This window comes from Carcharodon carcharias, chromosome 4 (genome assembly GCF_017639515.1).
Source record: "Carcharodon carcharias isolate sCarCar2 chromosome 4, sCarCar2.pri, whole genome shotgun sequence".
Taxonomy (NCBI): domain Eukaryota; kingdom Metazoa; phylum Chordata; class Chondrichthyes; order Lamniformes; family Lamnidae; genus Carcharodon; species Carcharodon carcharias.
In genome coordinates this window covers 64,677,578-64,695,193 of record NC_054470.1, presented here as the reverse complement: position 1 = coordinate 64,695,193, position 17,616 = coordinate 64,677,578, and the positions used below count along the sequence as shown (strand labels likewise).

The 17,616-nt window shown below is 47.0% G+C and overlaps 1 protein-coding gene across 1 annotated transcript in view; it reads right to left on the bottom strand.

Annotated features, from left to right (window-relative positions):
* Positions 1 to 17,616, bottom strand: part of LOC121276749 (FERM and PDZ domain-containing protein 1-like) — a 114,439-nt gene that overhangs the window by 62,197 nt on the left and 34,626 nt on the right. The window contains exons 9-10 of the mRNA XM_041185295.1: positions 13,030 to 13,134; positions 6,819 to 6,914 (exon numbers count right to left, since the gene is read on the bottom strand). Coding sequence (XP_041041229.1) covers positions 6,819 to 6,914; positions 13,030 to 13,134 — 201 coding nt within the window. The remainder of the gene's footprint in view (positions 1 to 6,818; positions 6,915 to 13,029; positions 13,135 to 17,616) is intronic.

Sequence of the window (17,616 nt, the reverse complement as noted above, 5' to 3'; positions counted from 1 at the left end):
GTATGCCTCACGGCTTACAGAGCACAGAGACAAAGGAGAAGAAAATGACAGAGGTGCCTGGCTGGACAGAGGGAGCAGCACCACCCTTAGGAAGAAGCTACGGCTGGGGCTCTCGCGCACACTGCTGAAGAGCCACAATGAGCCATTGTTGGTGGGTGTCTAGCTAGACCCAGGATCTATAGAGGGTGCTTGGCATTCCTGCAGGTATATGAGAACCAGTGTCGCCGAAGACAGCCCAGGTCTAGAGAGTTGGTCAGTCACATCTGCCAGCTGCTGCAGGAGTTGGCATCAGGGGGACATAGAGGGCATCCACTGCCAGTGACCTTTAAAGTGACCACGGCGCTCAATTCTTATGCCAGTGGCTCCTTCCAGGGCTCCACAGGTGACCTCTGTGGGATCTCTCACAAATGCATCCATGAGGTCACGGATGCCATCTTCACGACGGGACGCAACTTTGTACATTTCACCTGGGATCAGGAAAACCAGGATGCAAGATTGCTGGGATTTGCCCAGATCTCAGGTTTTCCACAGGTGCAGGGTGCCATCGACTACACTCATGCGATGCTTAGATCCCTGTGGCAACATGGGGTCAACTACATCAATTGCAAGGGCTTCCATTTGCTGAATGTACAGCTGGTGTGCGACCATCACAAACACATCCTACAGGTCTGCGCATGATTCCCAGGGAGTGTCCATGACTCCTACGTTCTCAGTAGGTCTCAGGTCCCTGACATCTTCCAGGGTCCACAGAGGCTGCAGGGTTGGCTCCTCGAGGAAAAGGGCTACCCACAGAGGCCACGGCTGATGACACCCATGCAGCAGCCTCAGACTGCAGCAGAGAGAGGATATAACGAGGCTCAAGCTGCAACTCACACTTTGATGGAGCAAACTATTGGAACGTTGAAAATGAGGTTCCGGTGCCTGGACTGGCCTGGTGGAGCCCTGCAATATAGTCCACAGAGGGTGTCGTGCATCGTCATCACCTATCACCTGCTGTGCCCTTTACAACCCGGCGCTGCAACACGGGGAGGAGCTGGCTGAGGAGGACATGGAGGAGCTGGACGTCTCCTCTGATGAGGAGGATGTCATTGGATATGAGGGTGAGGAGGTCCTCAAAGGCGAAGATGATGACGATGAGGCCATCATGTTGTCCAGGCGAGGCAGGTGCACTCGGGAGGCTCCCATAGCTGCTAGGTTTGTGGAGGATGATGACGACATCCAGTGAGGAGGCACCATGGATCCTCACATTGCATCTGTGAACTCCTGTCTCCTGTGAATTCCTGTGAACCTGACTCCTGTCAGGCTGAGGGCAGCACACATACTCTGTGTGATAAGGCTCCTGTTATGGAGATGCAGCGGATTCCCATAGTCCCTACATTCCAAGAGGATGATGATGACCTGCAGTGGGGACACTCCATAGATCCTCACATAACTTATGTGAATGTCTGATTCCTGTCTGGCTAATGCATCTTGCTTGCGCTCTGTGAACAGGGTCGTATCATGCAGTGGGGAAACTTTAACCTCTCCTGATCCTATGACATCCTTCATGAGCTGAACCCTTCAGGACCACACTGTCACTGGACACAGATGCTGAAGAGATGGGGAGCCAGCCACACCTCAAAGGTGCTAAGCGCACACAGAGAGAATGATGGAACTCTGTATCGCCAGCCCAGGACATTCTGGCAGCAATGATAAGCCCCATCAAGGTTCAGGCATGACTGATGTGTCCAGTGACAGTGAAGGCACACCATCAGTGTGCTGGGAAGTTTGAACAAAGCACAGGGAAGAGGCCCTGGACTGAGACACCTGTCCTTACATTGTGCAGGTACCAAGGTTTCGCCTCTGGGTGACACAAACACTACTCATCAGAACAAGGAGCCATAGATAAGGAGACATTCTTGGGAGTTTATTCACAATGATGAACATTATGTATAAGTGATTAACAACCATGCCCAGGCTGTGCAACTACATTTTCTTAACCTTAACCTTCCTAACCCTGCCAATACGTCTTGGGGATTCCCCCGTCATCCACAAGAAGGTGAGGGCAGCCTGCTGACTGCCACATCCTGTCTCTGACAGTTGTTCTCTGGAAGGCCCCGGCCTGCTTTCAGGGTCCTGCTGTGTGGCAGTGGCACCCTCCTCAGCCTATAGAGCTGGAGTTGCCAGAGTCACAGGAATAGGGGATTCAGATAGCCCGGACACTCCCGGAATCATCTGGATGGAGGGCCCCGGGGTGTGCACCTGCGGGTGCTCCTCCCTTTGTTGCCTGAGGGCCCCTGGCCGACTCCATGAGGAGAAAGGGAAACTGGAGTGAGATCGAGCTGCTCCACACCCCTCTCGCATTGACATTGTTGGAGGCCAACTACAGCGTCAGTGATGGAGTTCAGCCTGCGCAGCAGTGCAGGACTGATGCTGACTAAGGTCTCCATGGTGGCTGCCATCCTACCAGTGTTGACCTCGGTGTGTTGGCATGCCAGCGCTATCACCTCAGACTGAAGGCGGACGGATTCCTCCATCGTGCCTTGCAATCTGAGGAGTGCAGCGGACATTCCTTCCTGATGTTCCTGAGTTTGCCTTTGCAGCTCCAGTAGCTGAGATATGACCGAGTCCAGAGGCTCCTCATCTGACTCACACTCAACAGGTTTCTGACCTCCATCAGTCCTCCGAGTGCCAGGCACCTGGGAAGTCACTGCTGCCACCTGCTATGGATCAGAGTGCGATGTGTTCACCAGATTGTGACCCCAAGGCTGCTCTAAAGCTAGGTCACACCGAGGTGTGTGTATCTGCAATGGTGGAGGGTGAGCGCTGTGACGGGTCTTCAATGAGAGTTTCAGCAGATTCCTCTTCTGAGGTGTCTTCGGGGGCCTGGGTTGTGGACCCCCTCGGCTGTTTCCCAGATGTGCCTGTGGAATCAAGGGGAGACAATTAGTGCATGGCAGTGGTCTGTGAAACAGGACACATCACTCACAGCATGGCTGTCTGATGGAAGTAGCATTGCTGGATCCTCACTTGGTTGAGCAGCGCTGACCTCACCATAGGCACAGGACCAGTCCAGACCTTTGCTGGCCAGCTGGATGGCTCTATTTTCAAAGTCTGTGAGGACCTTCATGTCGGACACTCCTCCACCAATCTGCAATTTTCCCCTGTTTGTGCCAGTTTGTTCTGCATGGATAGAGATGGAGATAGTGTATCAGGCCAAATGAGAAGGATATCTGGCATGTGTGGGTAGTGAGTGGTCCCATGGATGGGATGAGGACAATAATGGTGTGTGTGAGAGAGTGAATGGTGATGTCCCTTGAACTGGCAGTGAGTGTGGGCCCTGTGGGTGTGTGATGGGTTTGTGAGTGTGTGAGTTGAGAGTGATGAGAAGAGTGACTTACGCTGACTGGGTGGCTATCCTCTTTTGCAGGGCATTGGCACTGACCACTGCTGCCACTACCTCCCAAGCCAGATTAGTGATGTAGCTGCCCATCCTGTGGCCTGAGCAGGGGTAGAGGACATCATGGGGGGCCTCCACGGTATTCAAAAGGTGTACAAGGGATGCATCACTGAATCGGGGAGGCTGCAGTTTTTTTGCCTTTCGAAGCCATGTCTTCAGTGCAGCAGTCGTGGACTGGAAGCACTGAGAGGTGTGCACACAGCTGCACTTTAAATATGCAAGGTGTCAGCATGAGGAAGCAGCGAGGTGATGGTGAGGCAGGCAGATGAGAGGCCGCCCGTCAGTGACCCGGTGTGTTTACCGGGAATGCATGAGTACTGAGCCAGGATTGGGATGATACGGCGTGAAAAGCTGCCATTATGACCGGCGGGTAAAACATTCTTTTCCCTGCCCACTACCGCACTTGGTGCAAATCTGGGACAATTCCGCCCATGGTCTAACACTCACAGCAACCTACAATTCACTTACATTACTGGGATAGTGAGGTAGAGTTTAGAAACACTGAGCAACACAACTGCAAGATGGAAAAGATTTTAGTTTCCAGTCTGCAAATCCTTCCCCTCTCACTTACTGTAAAAGGAGTTTGCAAAATTTATCCCTGTCAGTCCAGGATAGAAATTCACAACATCATCTCCTCCTGCTGCACATTACCCCCTATAAAAATGGTGGGCAATAACCCAGGCCTGTCATCAGCATGCAACTGCGCATGCACAGCAGCCACAGCAAATGCAGCCAACTAAATATTGGAAAAAATAAAGCCATTATCTTCATTTCCCTGCTACTAACTCTGCTCTTTAACCACCAACTCCATCTCTCCCCCTCGCAATCATCCGAGTGTTTGCAGATTGGTACCAGATTTGACCCAGAGATAAACTTCTGACCTCATATCTGCATCATCACTGAGACTGCCTATATCCACCTCGGTAATCTTGCCTGACTCTGCCCCTTCCACAGCTCACCTGCTGTTGAAACCCTCGTCAATGCCTTTGTTACCCCTAGGCTTGACTATTCCAATGCACTTCTGGCCAGCCTCCCATCTTCCACCCTCCATAAACACAGGCCAGGATTTTTAGGATGGAGGGGTTTCCCATCTCATCATCCGAAGGGTGGGCAGGGAATATATCCCCACGATTCAACAAATGTTAATTGGCTGCAGACGGGACTTCCACCCCTCACTCAGGAGGAAGTCCCGCCTTAGAGAGCAGCCAGCCAATCAGATTGGCTGGCAGCTCTCTAGCCCTTGAAGCACCAGAAGCTGCAGTGGACAGGACTGGGACTGTGTGCAGTCCTCAGAGTCTAAGTCCAGGGATTCCAGAAAAAGGTAAGTTTTGGAGGTCGCAGGACGGGGAGGGTAGGGGAGGACTGGGGAGGCGGACAGTGGGGGATTGGGGTGTAGGTGGAGAGGCTGGGGTGAGGGGAAGTCCAGTGGTTACTGGATCTTAAAGTTGGCGAGGGTGGGGGGTGCCTCCATCAAAAGCCCCCTTTTAACTTCAGGCGCCAACCCCCCACCCGGCCCTTCCCACCCGAGTTATTTTCGGGCTTCCCCCATACCCAGGAACTCCTCCCACCAGCCTAAAAATTGGGGCTGGGTGGGAAATGGCCCTTAAGTGGTCAATAATCGGTCACTTAAAGGTCTCAGTTGGGGCCTCGCCCTTCCCAGCATAAAATTGCAGAGGTTGGTGTGGGAGGGAACCCAACAGGAAGGCCATCCGTGTTACTTCACGCTCGCCCCCCACCTACAAACCCGCCAGCAGGTGGGTGTACAATTTAGGCCATAAGCTCACCTTAACCTCTCATCTGTTTCTGTTCACCTCTTACCCCTCTGCTTTCTGGCCTACATTTTAAAATTCTCTTGCTTGATTTCAAATCCCCCCATGGCTTCGCCCCTCCATATTTCTGTAACCTCCTCCAGCCCTACAGTCCTCCAAGAAATCTGCATTCTTCCAATTCTGGCCTCTTTCAAATCCTTGATGTTCCCTTCCTAAACCTCTCCGCCTCTCTACTTCCTTTTCCTCCTTTAAGACACAACTTAAAAATTACATTTTTGACCATACTTTTGTCACTCGCCCTAATATCTGCTTTTGTGATTCATTTCAATTTTTGTTTGATAATTTTCCTGTGAAGTATCTTGGAATGTTCTAGTACAATAAAGACGCTATATAAATGTAAGTTGTTGTCATTGATGTCATTAAGAAATCATAATAATTTACCAAAGAAAATCAATTTAAATATAAAGGGCAGGTCAGAATATTAACACTGTAGATGCTGGAAATCTGAAATAAAAATAGGACATGCTGGAAATGCTCCGCAGTTCAGGCAACATTTGTGGAGAGAAAAATAGAGTCAATGCCAGGATTTTACAGCCACATCATGTCTTCCCCCGGCGGACGCGGTGAGCCATTTAAATCTCCATTCAGTTCGCTGGGACTATAATATCCTGCCAGCCGGGAGGGGCTGCAAATACCTGGACAATGTTTCAGCTCCATGACTTTGCATCATAACTGAAAAGAGTTAGAGATGTAACAGGCTTTAAGTGAGTACTGTGGTAGGAAAAGCAGTGAAGGGAGAAAAGAACAAAAATGGTCTGTGATGGGCTGGAAGGCAGGAGAGACTAAAGAGATGATGGCACAATGCAAAGCAGGATGGTAATGGGACAAGTAAAGAAACAAAAGATGGGTCTAACTAATTTCAATCACACTGCCAGTTCCTTGATTTTGAAACCACTCATGCACTGGATGCATAGATATCAATCATACTCCCAAAGGGGAGTTGTGCTCCAAGGGATGATAGAATTGGTGAATCTAGCCTTACCAGCATGATAAATCCAATTCAGACTCAGTATTATTGATATTTATGTATATAAAATTGCCCGTGGCAATTTCCAAGGTCAGTTAAGGAATCTGAGTCTTTAATTTCCATTTTTTTTGAGAGGAATATATCCATTGAACCACTTAATGGCCACAACCTGTAAAAGTATTGTGGCTGTTGAATAGAAATGTTGACATAACAATTTACAATGTTAAAGGTTAACAGAAAAGCATGACCAAAAATTGTGACAACTGGAAGTAAGGTTTGTGGACAAGAATGCATGGCCCTCATTAGATTTTCTGTTATGTTTACATGTAAATAAGGAGCAGAGAGCATAGAAGTAAAAACCACTACCACCATGTCTCTCTTACTTCTGTGTCAGTGATGCTACTTGAGCAGCAACAGAATAAATGATACAGGTAAGACACTTTACCACCTGCTAGACTCATTGACAAACTGTATTGAGAACTTTTGTTCTGTTTTTCCATGGGTAGATCCACAAAAATCAATCAATAGAGGTTTCACTGGGCAAAATCAACAAAGGGGAAAACTCACAGCAAGTCTTCATTACCTTCACTGTTGTATTTTTCTCATATCGAAAGGCTTTGGTCTGTCCATTTTCCAAATACACCTTGAGAACATTGGGCATGAAAAGAAGTGAGTTACCCTGTGGGGAGGAATAAATTTTTAGGATTATTTCTGGCAACAAAGAAACAAAATCACAACACAATAGTCTCCACTTCATCTTTGGTGCAAACGCTGGATGGGGGTGGAGGTTGGGGAAGAGGGGGGAGGACAGGGAATAAGATGGGACCCAATGCTGTCACAATTCCACCCTGTTCCAAGGAGAGGGGGAAATTCAAGTTGAGGGCGGGGGAGCTGCAGACAGATCACTAGCCCACCTACATCTCTCCCATGGCAAGGGACTGGAAATTTTACACGGTTTGCCTCCAATGGCACCATGCTGGCTGAGAGCTGAGAACAGGCATTTCTGTTGGTGTACCGGTATACTGGACCTCCTGGAGTTTCAGCTCCCCCTCACCCAGGTGTTCATGAAGCTGTCATGTTTTTCCAAAGTTCACTTGTGCATTTACGCCCCCAAAAATGCTCAACCATTCCGTTGGGAGTCTGACAGGACAGCCAAAAAAAAACTCCACCGGATACAGAGGTACCATAGAACCATAGAAAAGTTACAACACAGAAGGAGGCCTTTCAGCCTGTCTTGTCCATGCCAGCCTGAGGACACCCAGATGCCCTTTCTAATCCCACCTTCCTGTACCCAGCCCATAGCCCTGCAGCTTACAGCACTTAAGGTGCAGATCCAGGTACTTATTAAGAGTTTAGAGTTTCTGCCTCTATCACCAACTTAGGCAGTGAATTCTAGACACCCATTAACCCTCCGCATAAAAAAGTTCTTTCTCATGTCCCCCCTACACCTTCTGCCACTTGTCTTGAATCTATGACCCCTGGTTCTAGAATTCTCCACCAAGGGAAACAATTTTATCCTGTCCACTCTATCTATTCCCCTCATAATTTTGTACACCTCAATCAAGTCACCTCTCAGCCTTCTTTGTTCTAAGGAAAATAACCCCAACCTATCCAATCTCTCCTCGTAACTACACTTTTCTAACCCTGGCAACATTCTTGTAAACCTCCTCTGTACTCTCTCCAGAGCTATTACGTCCTTCCTGTAATGTGGTGACCAGAACTGCACACAACACTACAGTTGTGGCCTCACCAGTGTTTTATACAATTCCAACATTATATCCTTACTTTTATATTCTATACCTCTGCCAATGAAGGAAAGCATTCCTTTTGCCTTCCTTAGAACCTTGTCTACTTGAACTGCTGCCTTCGGGGACCTGTGTACTTGTACGCCAAGATCTCTCACTTCATCTACCGCTCTTAGTATATTCCCATTTATTTTGTAATCCCTATAACTGTTTGTCCTCCCTAAATGTATGACCTCACACTTGTCTATGTTAAAATCCATCTGCCACTTTACCGCCCACTCCACCAACCCATCTATATCATTTTGGAGATTATGGCCATCCTCTACACTATCCACTACTCAGCCAATCTTTGTGTCATCTGCAAATTTCCCAATTGTGCCCCCCATGTTCACGTCCAAATCGTTAATATATAACACAAACAGCAAGGGTCCCAACACCGAGCCCTGTGGAGCATCACTTGAGACAACTTTCCATTCGCAAGGGCATCCATCGACCATTACCCTTTGTTTCCTGTTACAAAGCCAACCTTTTATCCAGTTTGCCACATTACCCTGAATCCCATGGGCTTTTACTTTCTTGACCAATCTGCCATGTGGGACCTTGTCAAATGCCTAGCTAAAATCCATGTACACAACATCCACTACACTTCCTTCATCAACCCTTCTTATCAATTCCTCAAAGAATTCAATCAAATTTGTGAGGCAAGATCTTCCTTTAATAAACCATGCTGACCATCCCTGACTAGTCCATGCCTTTCCACATGACAGTTAATCCTATCTCTCAGGATTGATTCTACTAATTTGCTCACCACCGATGTAAGACTAACTAGCTATAATTGTTTGGCATTTCCTTTGATCCCTTTTTAAACAATGGAACTGCGTTTGCATTTCTCCAATCCTCCGGTACCTCTCCTGTATCTAGTGTAGATTGGAAAATCATCCTCGGAGTGTCTGCTATCTCCTCCCTGACTTCCTTCAGCAGCCTCGGAAACAATCCATCTGGCCCTGGTGACTTATCAACTTTCAAGGATTTCAACCCTTCAAGCACTTCCTCTCTCTTTATGACGATCCCGTCCAATATCTCACAGTGTTCCTCCTGGACAACTATATCTACATCCTCCCTTTCCTTTGTAAACATGGAGACAAAACATTCATTCAAAACCCTTCCCACTGCCTCTGCATCTACACACAAGTTTCCATTTTCATCTCTGATAGGTCCCGCTTTTTCCTTAACTAACCTTTTAGCATTAATGTATTGGTAAAACATCTTTGGGTTATCTTTAAATTTACTTGCTAACCTTTTTTCATGCCCTCTCTTTGATTTCCTTATTTCCTTTTTTACTTCGTCCCTGCACTTCCTATACTCATCTAGGCTATCTGCAGTGCTTAGTTCTTTGTGCCTATCGTATGCTTTCTTTTTCTGTTTGATCTTCCCCTGTATTCCTCTAGACAACCAGGGGGGTCTAGATTTGGCAGTACAACTCTTATTTTTGTAGGGGACATGTCTACTTTGTACAATAATGATCTTGCTTTTTAGTGTTTCCCACTGGTTTTCCACTGTTTTATCCTCCAGCAGTGCTGTCCAGTCCACCTCAGTCAAGTCTCTTCTCGTTTCTGCAAAATTTGCCTTCCCCCAGTTCAAGACTTTTACTCCTGCCTTTTCTCTGTCCACTTCCCTGGTAATGCAAAATCTAACTGAATTGTGATCACTGTCCCCGATATGGTCGCCAACTGTCACTTCACCCACTTGCCCTTCTTCGTTCCCCAAGACTAGATCTAGAATTGCATCTCGTCTCATTGGGTTTGTCACTAATTGGTTGAAAAAATTTTCCTGGACACACTGCATGAATCTTTCTTCCTCAGTGCCCCTTATATTGTTTGAGTCCCAGTTGATATTAGGATAGTTGAAGTCTCCTACTATTATTGCTCTCTTGTTCTTACAAGCAGAAATTTGCCTACATATTTGTTATCTATCTCCCTTTCACTATTTGGGGGTCTGTAGTATACTCCCAGTAGTGTGACTGCCCCTTTTTTATTTCTAAGCTCAATCCATAAAGCCTTGTTTGTTGACCCATTTAGTATATCATCCCTTCTCACAACTGGAATTGATTCTTTAACCATTAGTGCTACCCCGCCCCCCATCCTTTTTTATCTCCTACTCTATCGTGTTTGAAGACTCTATAACCAGGGATATTAAGCTGCCAGTTTTGTCTCTTTTTTAGCCAGGTCTCCATTATAGCAATGACATCCTGCTGCCATGTGTCTACCTGTGCCCTTAACTCACATTGGGATTTCCTGTGGCTTTGTCTGGAGACCATCCCAAATAAGGCCACTAGCTCAGAGGAGACAGTGCTGAAGACAAGGAGTCAAGGGTGAGGGGTGCTCCACCTGAAGCTCCAGCATTTCCAGCCTCAGAGCTGCCTGACATTAGGTCTGGAGCTTGGTAGATCCAATGGAAGACATGCACTTTCAACTTGATAAGTGAAAGTGGGCCCCACATGTTGGCCAGGTGAGGTGGGGAGGGTAGGGAAGGTGGGGATTGGGGGAGGGTGCTGAGTCATAGGCTGAACATCCAAAGAAAAAGTAATAACATAAATGAGAGCAGCCACCTTGGCATGAAGCAGCATGGAGCCCAACATCCACCCCATGTCTGGTGCATGCTGAGCTTTGTAACCTCAAGAGGAAGAGGCACAGGCCCCAGCAGTGTCACGCAAATAGGTGACCACCCACTGACCCCACAGATTCCAGTGGTACCAAAGGAGATCAGTGGAAGGTACAGCCCTGGTTCCAAGGTCATTTCCTCAAGCAATTCCAGTTCAATTTACTCTTATCAGAGATGTGGAATCACGCTTCCTTATTCTAACCAAGTCTAATATCTTTGAACTCAACAGATTTGCCGCCCTGCAATGACTGGAACTTTGTAGCAACAACATTAAACTGGGGCTCACTCCTCACTGGGGACTTTGGGAGAGTCTTAAGAGTAAAATTCCCATCTGCACTGGCCCTTGTTGGGGGTGGGAAGGGAAAGAAATTAAACAGAGGCCCTTCCAGGCAGATCCGTGCTCATCTATACAGCTATTCTGATCCCCTGAAATCATCTAGTGCCAAAGTTTGGAACTTCCCACCCAGGAAGAGATGGGCATATTGTTACAAATACAAAGTTCATAACATTATTTTGTTTTAGACTGTCTCTTTAATTTAAGGTAAAATTAAGGAATGAGGGGGTCATATGACCTGCTGTGAATTCTGCCCAACAACAAGCCTTGGTGACTTGCTTGTTATAGGTTAGTGGGGCTCAGTTGTCTTACTGGGAAGAAAGTGCTCGATGTTCACATCTGTAAAAATAGTAAGAGCAGTTGTGCTGACTGTGGGTAGATTATTAGTCTCCAAGTCTCACAGTTAGGACTGTAAGGTTTTATAAATGGTTCTACTATGAATTGTCGGTATAATTCCAAGATAAAATGTAGCTGGGTGTTTAGAGGATAGCTAATTAGCATTTCTGTCTGGATATAAGGCTCATGTGATTCACACTGCCACGGAGATGAATTTTGAAAGGGGAAAGGTCCATACAAACTCATTGTGGTATTAGGTTACAGTTTTTCTAAGATATCCTTGAAGACATGAGTCCGTCTGCTGATATTTGAGAGAGAGCAGGAGATGGAGGCAGCTAGTCCTGCACCTGAAGCAGAGAAACTGCTGACTCTATTATTCACCACGAAGAACGTGGGTAGGAGCTCATGTTCAGATTAAAGAGATCGAGCTTGTGAGGATTTAAAGGAGACTGGAAGATTCACCTAGCTTGCACTAGAGGGAAGGAATCTCCAGTGTAACCTACACAATGAAAGTCAAATGTGGAATTAGAAGTTACCAGGCAGGGAAAGGATAAAAGGAAACAGGCCATCAGGAGTGGAAAGTAGCTTTGGCTTTGGTTCTAGGAAAATCAAGTGTTCTACTGAAGGAAGAGTGTAAGGTGTAACTGTAGCATTAGATCTTCAGTCATGCTAAAAGTTAAATAGGGAGTTTCTTTTCTGTATCTTAGATTATATGTTGCCTACAAAGTAGTGTTTATTTAATGTTGCGTTTTGTTTGTTTGTTACAGTAAAAGTCTTAAAACTTGAAACCTTGTGTGATCCTACCATTAAGTCACTTGAATTCACACATCTTTTTAAAAGTTATTAGCCTCTGCAGACATCGTAACAATATGCAAATTGGACCATAATTACAATGTGGCATCATCTGGCTGTCACCCTGGCCAAGGCCATTGGACTTTGTTTAGTTTTATATAATTAGCAAGCAGAAAATAATTAGTTGCCTTTTTAACTTCAGCCAAATTGGTGCAGCCATTCCTCTCCATGTCCAAGCAGGACACAAACACCAGCCCAGGTGTCCTGAAATCGGCCCCTAGCTGAGCTTATATATCACGTACAGGAGCCAACCAGACTTGTTAAAACAACATGAGGCTCAAGGCTGGTGGAAAAATGCTTTCATATGTCAAAGCAGAAGAAGTTACTGAATGTTCAGTATATGTTATCACATAAAACACAAACCAAGATTATTGGATAATTCTTGGCATTCTGGATAATCATATAGCTCTTCTTCATAAACAGACTTATGACTACACCACACTATACAGTCAAAATTACCCACTCCTTTAACCCTTCTTGGTAAGACTGTAGATAGAAAAGGGTATCTGTATTGGAGTGACCAATAGACCCTCTAATTTCTGTTTGCTGTGTACGGCCAACTTGTTGAAGTCACTTTAAGATGGCGAGCAGCTGCAAATGAGCACGTCTTATAGGGAACGTTGCTTGTGCATGGCTTCTTTGTTCCCTGTTTGGCACGTTCCTGATTGTTGCTTGACTGTCCACCAATCTCTGACGCTCACCCCTGACAGCCTTGGTTCTAGTCCGGCAGGGCCCATCTAGACAACCAGGCATCCAATATTTTATAGAAAAACAAAACGTGCCCAATCCAAAACAGAGACTAAACCAGAATAATTATGGTCAGCCTGAACCCATCAGTGGGCTAAATGCCTGCGGGAAGCACAAACCTGTGTGTAGCCATTGACAATCACTTCCTCAGCAAAGCGCACTTTAACTGGGTTGCTTTTCAATCTGGCTCGTTTTTCTTCAGTAATGAATGATGACTTGGGCCCCTGAATACAAACAGAAAACATTGCATTTAAACCACAACACTGACATTCATTGCTGGCAATGTGTTATATTAAGGGATTCCCTGCATTGATGTTCTGAGGCCTAGAAGTTTGATTAAAACCTAAAATGGAAGTGCAAAGGGTGGAGTACATGCTGCTGATGCCTTTTCGTATGGTCCCAGATAGCATGTTAAATTACTGCTGACAGCCCATTAAAATTATCCAGGAGGTCAGTGCGAGAAGAGAAGTTTAGCTTCCAGAACATGGCTGCCTTGCCAAAAGCAGTTCAATGTCCTCACCACAGTTGTCAAGGTATGGACACTAACCTCATAGTCTTTGCTCACGCCTTCGCCACCTCCAGCCTCACTACTCACAATACTTCCGTCCCCTGTCTCCCTTCAGTCTCTGATAATCACTGCACCTCACTTCAATCTATATCCTTCTCCTCATACTCACATACTCACCACTATTTCAACGCTCACTTCCCTACAGCTCACATCTTACAGACAGCATATCAATCCATTCTCTAAACACCGCGTAAGACTGTCACTAATATACTCCCTTCTTTCTTGCAGGAGAAGACTGGCCACAACTCAAGACAGGAGGCTCCCAGTAAAGGAGGCCAATGCTGCCTATATATTCTCCCCTGTGGAAAAAAATCATGCTAATCACCACAGGCAGGGGGCAGACTCATGACCATGGCAAGAGACAAAGCTGAAGGAGGCCTGGTGCAGGCTCCCTCACGCCTTGTCCTCTTTATTCCTTCTTCTATCTGACCGTACACACTTTGCATGACAAACTAAAACTACAGTTCAAAAGTATATGTGATGCATCATGGGATGGTCCCAAGGAGGTGACTAATGCTACATAAATGCAAGGTCTTTTCTCCTATATTCCTTAAGATGCTTCTGATTCATTAGTAAGATTCCAAGGGTTAATCCTGTGATGTCATGCTGCCAGTGGTGAGGCACCCTGATGGACAGCACATGCTGGAGACAGAGTTACAATACAGTGGTCCTGATACTCCGGCCTGCTCCACCTTCCACTGGGAGGATGGGATGGCGGAATTAACCCTCCCATTTGTACAGCCAAAGCTGGTATTGATTCTTACACATGATATTTTAGCCAATGAGATGCAAATATGACATAGACTTTGCAGCATGATATGTCCCAAGATTTTTATCTGGACACGAGTTAATCTCCCTTAGCATTGCGCAAAGTCAAGATTAAGAGTAACTTTCAAATGAGGCAAGAAGAGAGGGTGGAGGATAATGGAACCAGGATATGCATACATAACCCATTACAAAGTCATACGTTTTGTCTTTATTTTATCATTTCCATTATAAGTCCCTCTGTACAGATCTCCAGTGGCAGCACAGTGTAATTGTAGCTTGCCTTGGCCATTTCCATTATAAACAAGGACACACAAATTTATAATGAAAAATGTTAACAGGAAATGTGCACAGATGTATGGGTCATAACTTTCGAGCTCCCCAGCGTCATATTGGGGGCATACCCCAAAGGTGTGCTGGGGAAACTCCTTCCAAAGTTCCCAGGTAAGGTTTGCACAGCAATTGCCTGGAAGTGCAAACTTCCGCTGGACAATTGCCCTGCACTGGGAGGTATCTGCAAACTTCGAATGGTTCAACTGGGTTACACCAATAGTTACCCAGAGAAAGATACAAAATTAAAACCTCTTCTAACTTCTGGGTAACTATTACACAGACCCACACCAAACCTCCCAAAGGACATCCCACAGCCCCTGACCCTCCCAGAGGGTCCCCCCACACCCCTCCCACAGGACTCGCATAACGTCCTGACCCCCCCCACGCCCCCTCCTCCGCCACAGGACCTCCCCCAACCCTCCAGTGGTCTCACCCCACCCACAAGCTGCCCTGTCCCCAGGATAACCCAAGGGTCTCCCTCCACCCCATGACTACACATCCACTGGACTCCCCCAAACCCATGGGTCTCTTCTCTACCAACTGGCCCAACTCTCATCCCGTTCTCGATCAGTTTACGAGCGGGAATTGTTTCTCCCTATTTATTCTGTCCAGCCCCCTCATGACTTTGGAAAATTCTATCAAGACTCCTATTAGCTTCCTCCTCTCCAAGGAAAACAGTCCCAACTTCTCCAATCTTTCCTCATAACTGTCTCATCCCTGGAACCATTCTCGTAAACCTCCTCTGCAGTCTCTCCAATGCCTCCACATCTTTCCTATAGTCTGGCACCAGGAACTGTACACAATACTCCAGCTGAGGTCTAACCAGTGTCTTACATAACTTCATCAAAACCTCTCTGCTCTTGTACTCTATGCCCCTATTAATGAAGCCTTGAATACTGCATGCTTTAAAAACAGCTCTCTCTACCTGACCTGACACCTTTAACGACTTATGTACATATACACCCAGGACTCTCTGCTCCTGCACGCCCTTTAGAATAGTATCCTTTACTTTATGCCATCTCTCCATGTTCCTTGTACCAAAGTGTATCACCTCACACTTCTACTCATTGAACTTCATCTGCCACCTATCTGCCCATTCCACCAGTGTGTCAATATCCTTTTAAAGTTCTACATTGTTGCTCTCAAAGTTTACAATTCGCCCCCAAGTTTTGTGTTGTCCGCAAACTTTGGAATTGTCCCCTGCAAACCAAGATCAAGATCATTCATATATATCAAGAAAAGCAAGGGTCCCAATGCCGACCCCTAGGGCTGGAGGTCAGGTCTTGGGGAGTTGGGGGGGCGTCAGGCCTCAGGTGGGGTGGAGGGGCATTGGTCCTCTGGGATAGGGTAAGACCTTGGGGTGGGCGTCGTGTTGAGTCGGGCCTGAGGTGGGGGTTTGAGTTGGGTTATTCCTTGTGGGGGGGATCAGTTTGGGCCCACTACAAAGCTTCTTCCAGCCCGAACAATACCCATTAACCATTACTCTTTATTTTCTATCCCTCAACCAATTTTGTATCCATGTTGCTACTGTCCCTTTTATTCCATGACCTATAACTTTCCTAACAAGTCTGTTGTCTGGCACTGTATACACCACATTAACGGCCTTGCCCTCATCAACCATCTATGTTACCTCTTCAAAAAACTCCAGCAAGTTAGTTAGACATGATTTTCCTTTAACAAATCCATGCTGACTCTTCCAAATAAATTCACATTTTTCCATGTGACTATTAATTCTATCCCGAATAATTGTTTCTAGAAATTTCCCCACCACCAAAGTTAAACTGACTGGTCTGTCATTGCAGGGCTGATCTTTATAGCCTTTTTTGAACAAGGGGGTAATGTTTGTAATTCTCCAGTCCTCCGGCACTTCCCCCAAATCCATGGAACATTGAAAGATTATTGCCAGTGCCTCTGCAATTTCCACTCTCGCTTCCTTCAATATTTAGGATGCACCTTATCCGGTCCTGGTGCCTTATCAACTTTAGGTACCGACAGCCTATCCGATACCTCCTCCTCATCAATTTTAAACCCTCCTAGTGACTGACTTTCCTCTTCTGTCACACAACCCCCCACCCTAGGTCCTGACCCAAACCGACCCCCCGCCAGGACCAACCCAACCCAAAACCCCACCCCAAGCCCGACCCCCCCCACCCCGAAGCCTGACACCACCCTAGAGGTCCGACGCCTCCCATCCCCTCGAGGCCTAACCACCCCCACGCCCCAAGGCTCAACATCCCCCCCATTCCCCAGGGCCCGACTCCCCCACTCAGGCCCGAAATCCCCACCTGAGGCCTGACCCCCACCACCGAGGCCCGACCCCCGAGTTCCTTCTCCCCACCTTCCGAGACCCAATCCTCCTGAGGCCCAACTCCCCCATCACCACCCTGAGGCTTGAGGCCCGACCCCTTCCCCACAAGGCCCGAGAGCCCACACCCCTCAATACCTGACAGCCCCCATCCCCCCCCCCGAGGCCCGACTGCCCCCTTGTGGCCTGGCTCCCTGCCATGAGGCCTGCCTATCCCTCCACACCGAGGCCCTACTTCCTGACCACCCTCCCCCAACCGTGACTCACCCTTTCCCCCAAGGCCCGACTACCACCCCCCCCACACCAAATCCTACACACTTATTTTATACACTTGCCTTTTCCCTGGCCTGTCATGGACCTTTAAACTTACCTGCTTTACTGCAGTTAATACCGTAAAAACTGGGGTGTGGCTTCTTTCCCTTCCACAGAGCTGGACTTGATGCTGGGCCCTGGTGATGCAATGCATTAGCCAGATCTCAACCAGCCTGAGTTGGAAGGTCGGGCGAGAAGGATTTCGGGTAAGTAACTGGGATCAGAATGGCAATCTGACGCTGATTACCACTCTGAGGAAGTTCAAACATATTACATCTACAGCACGTTGAAATCGAGATCCATTGCACTGGTTCAAGTATTTATAATCATATGGCAAATAATTTTACCACTGAAAATGATCAGACAAAAATTTCAAGGAGATTGAGATGCAACCAGTTGTAATAAGGAACGGAAAGGACTTGC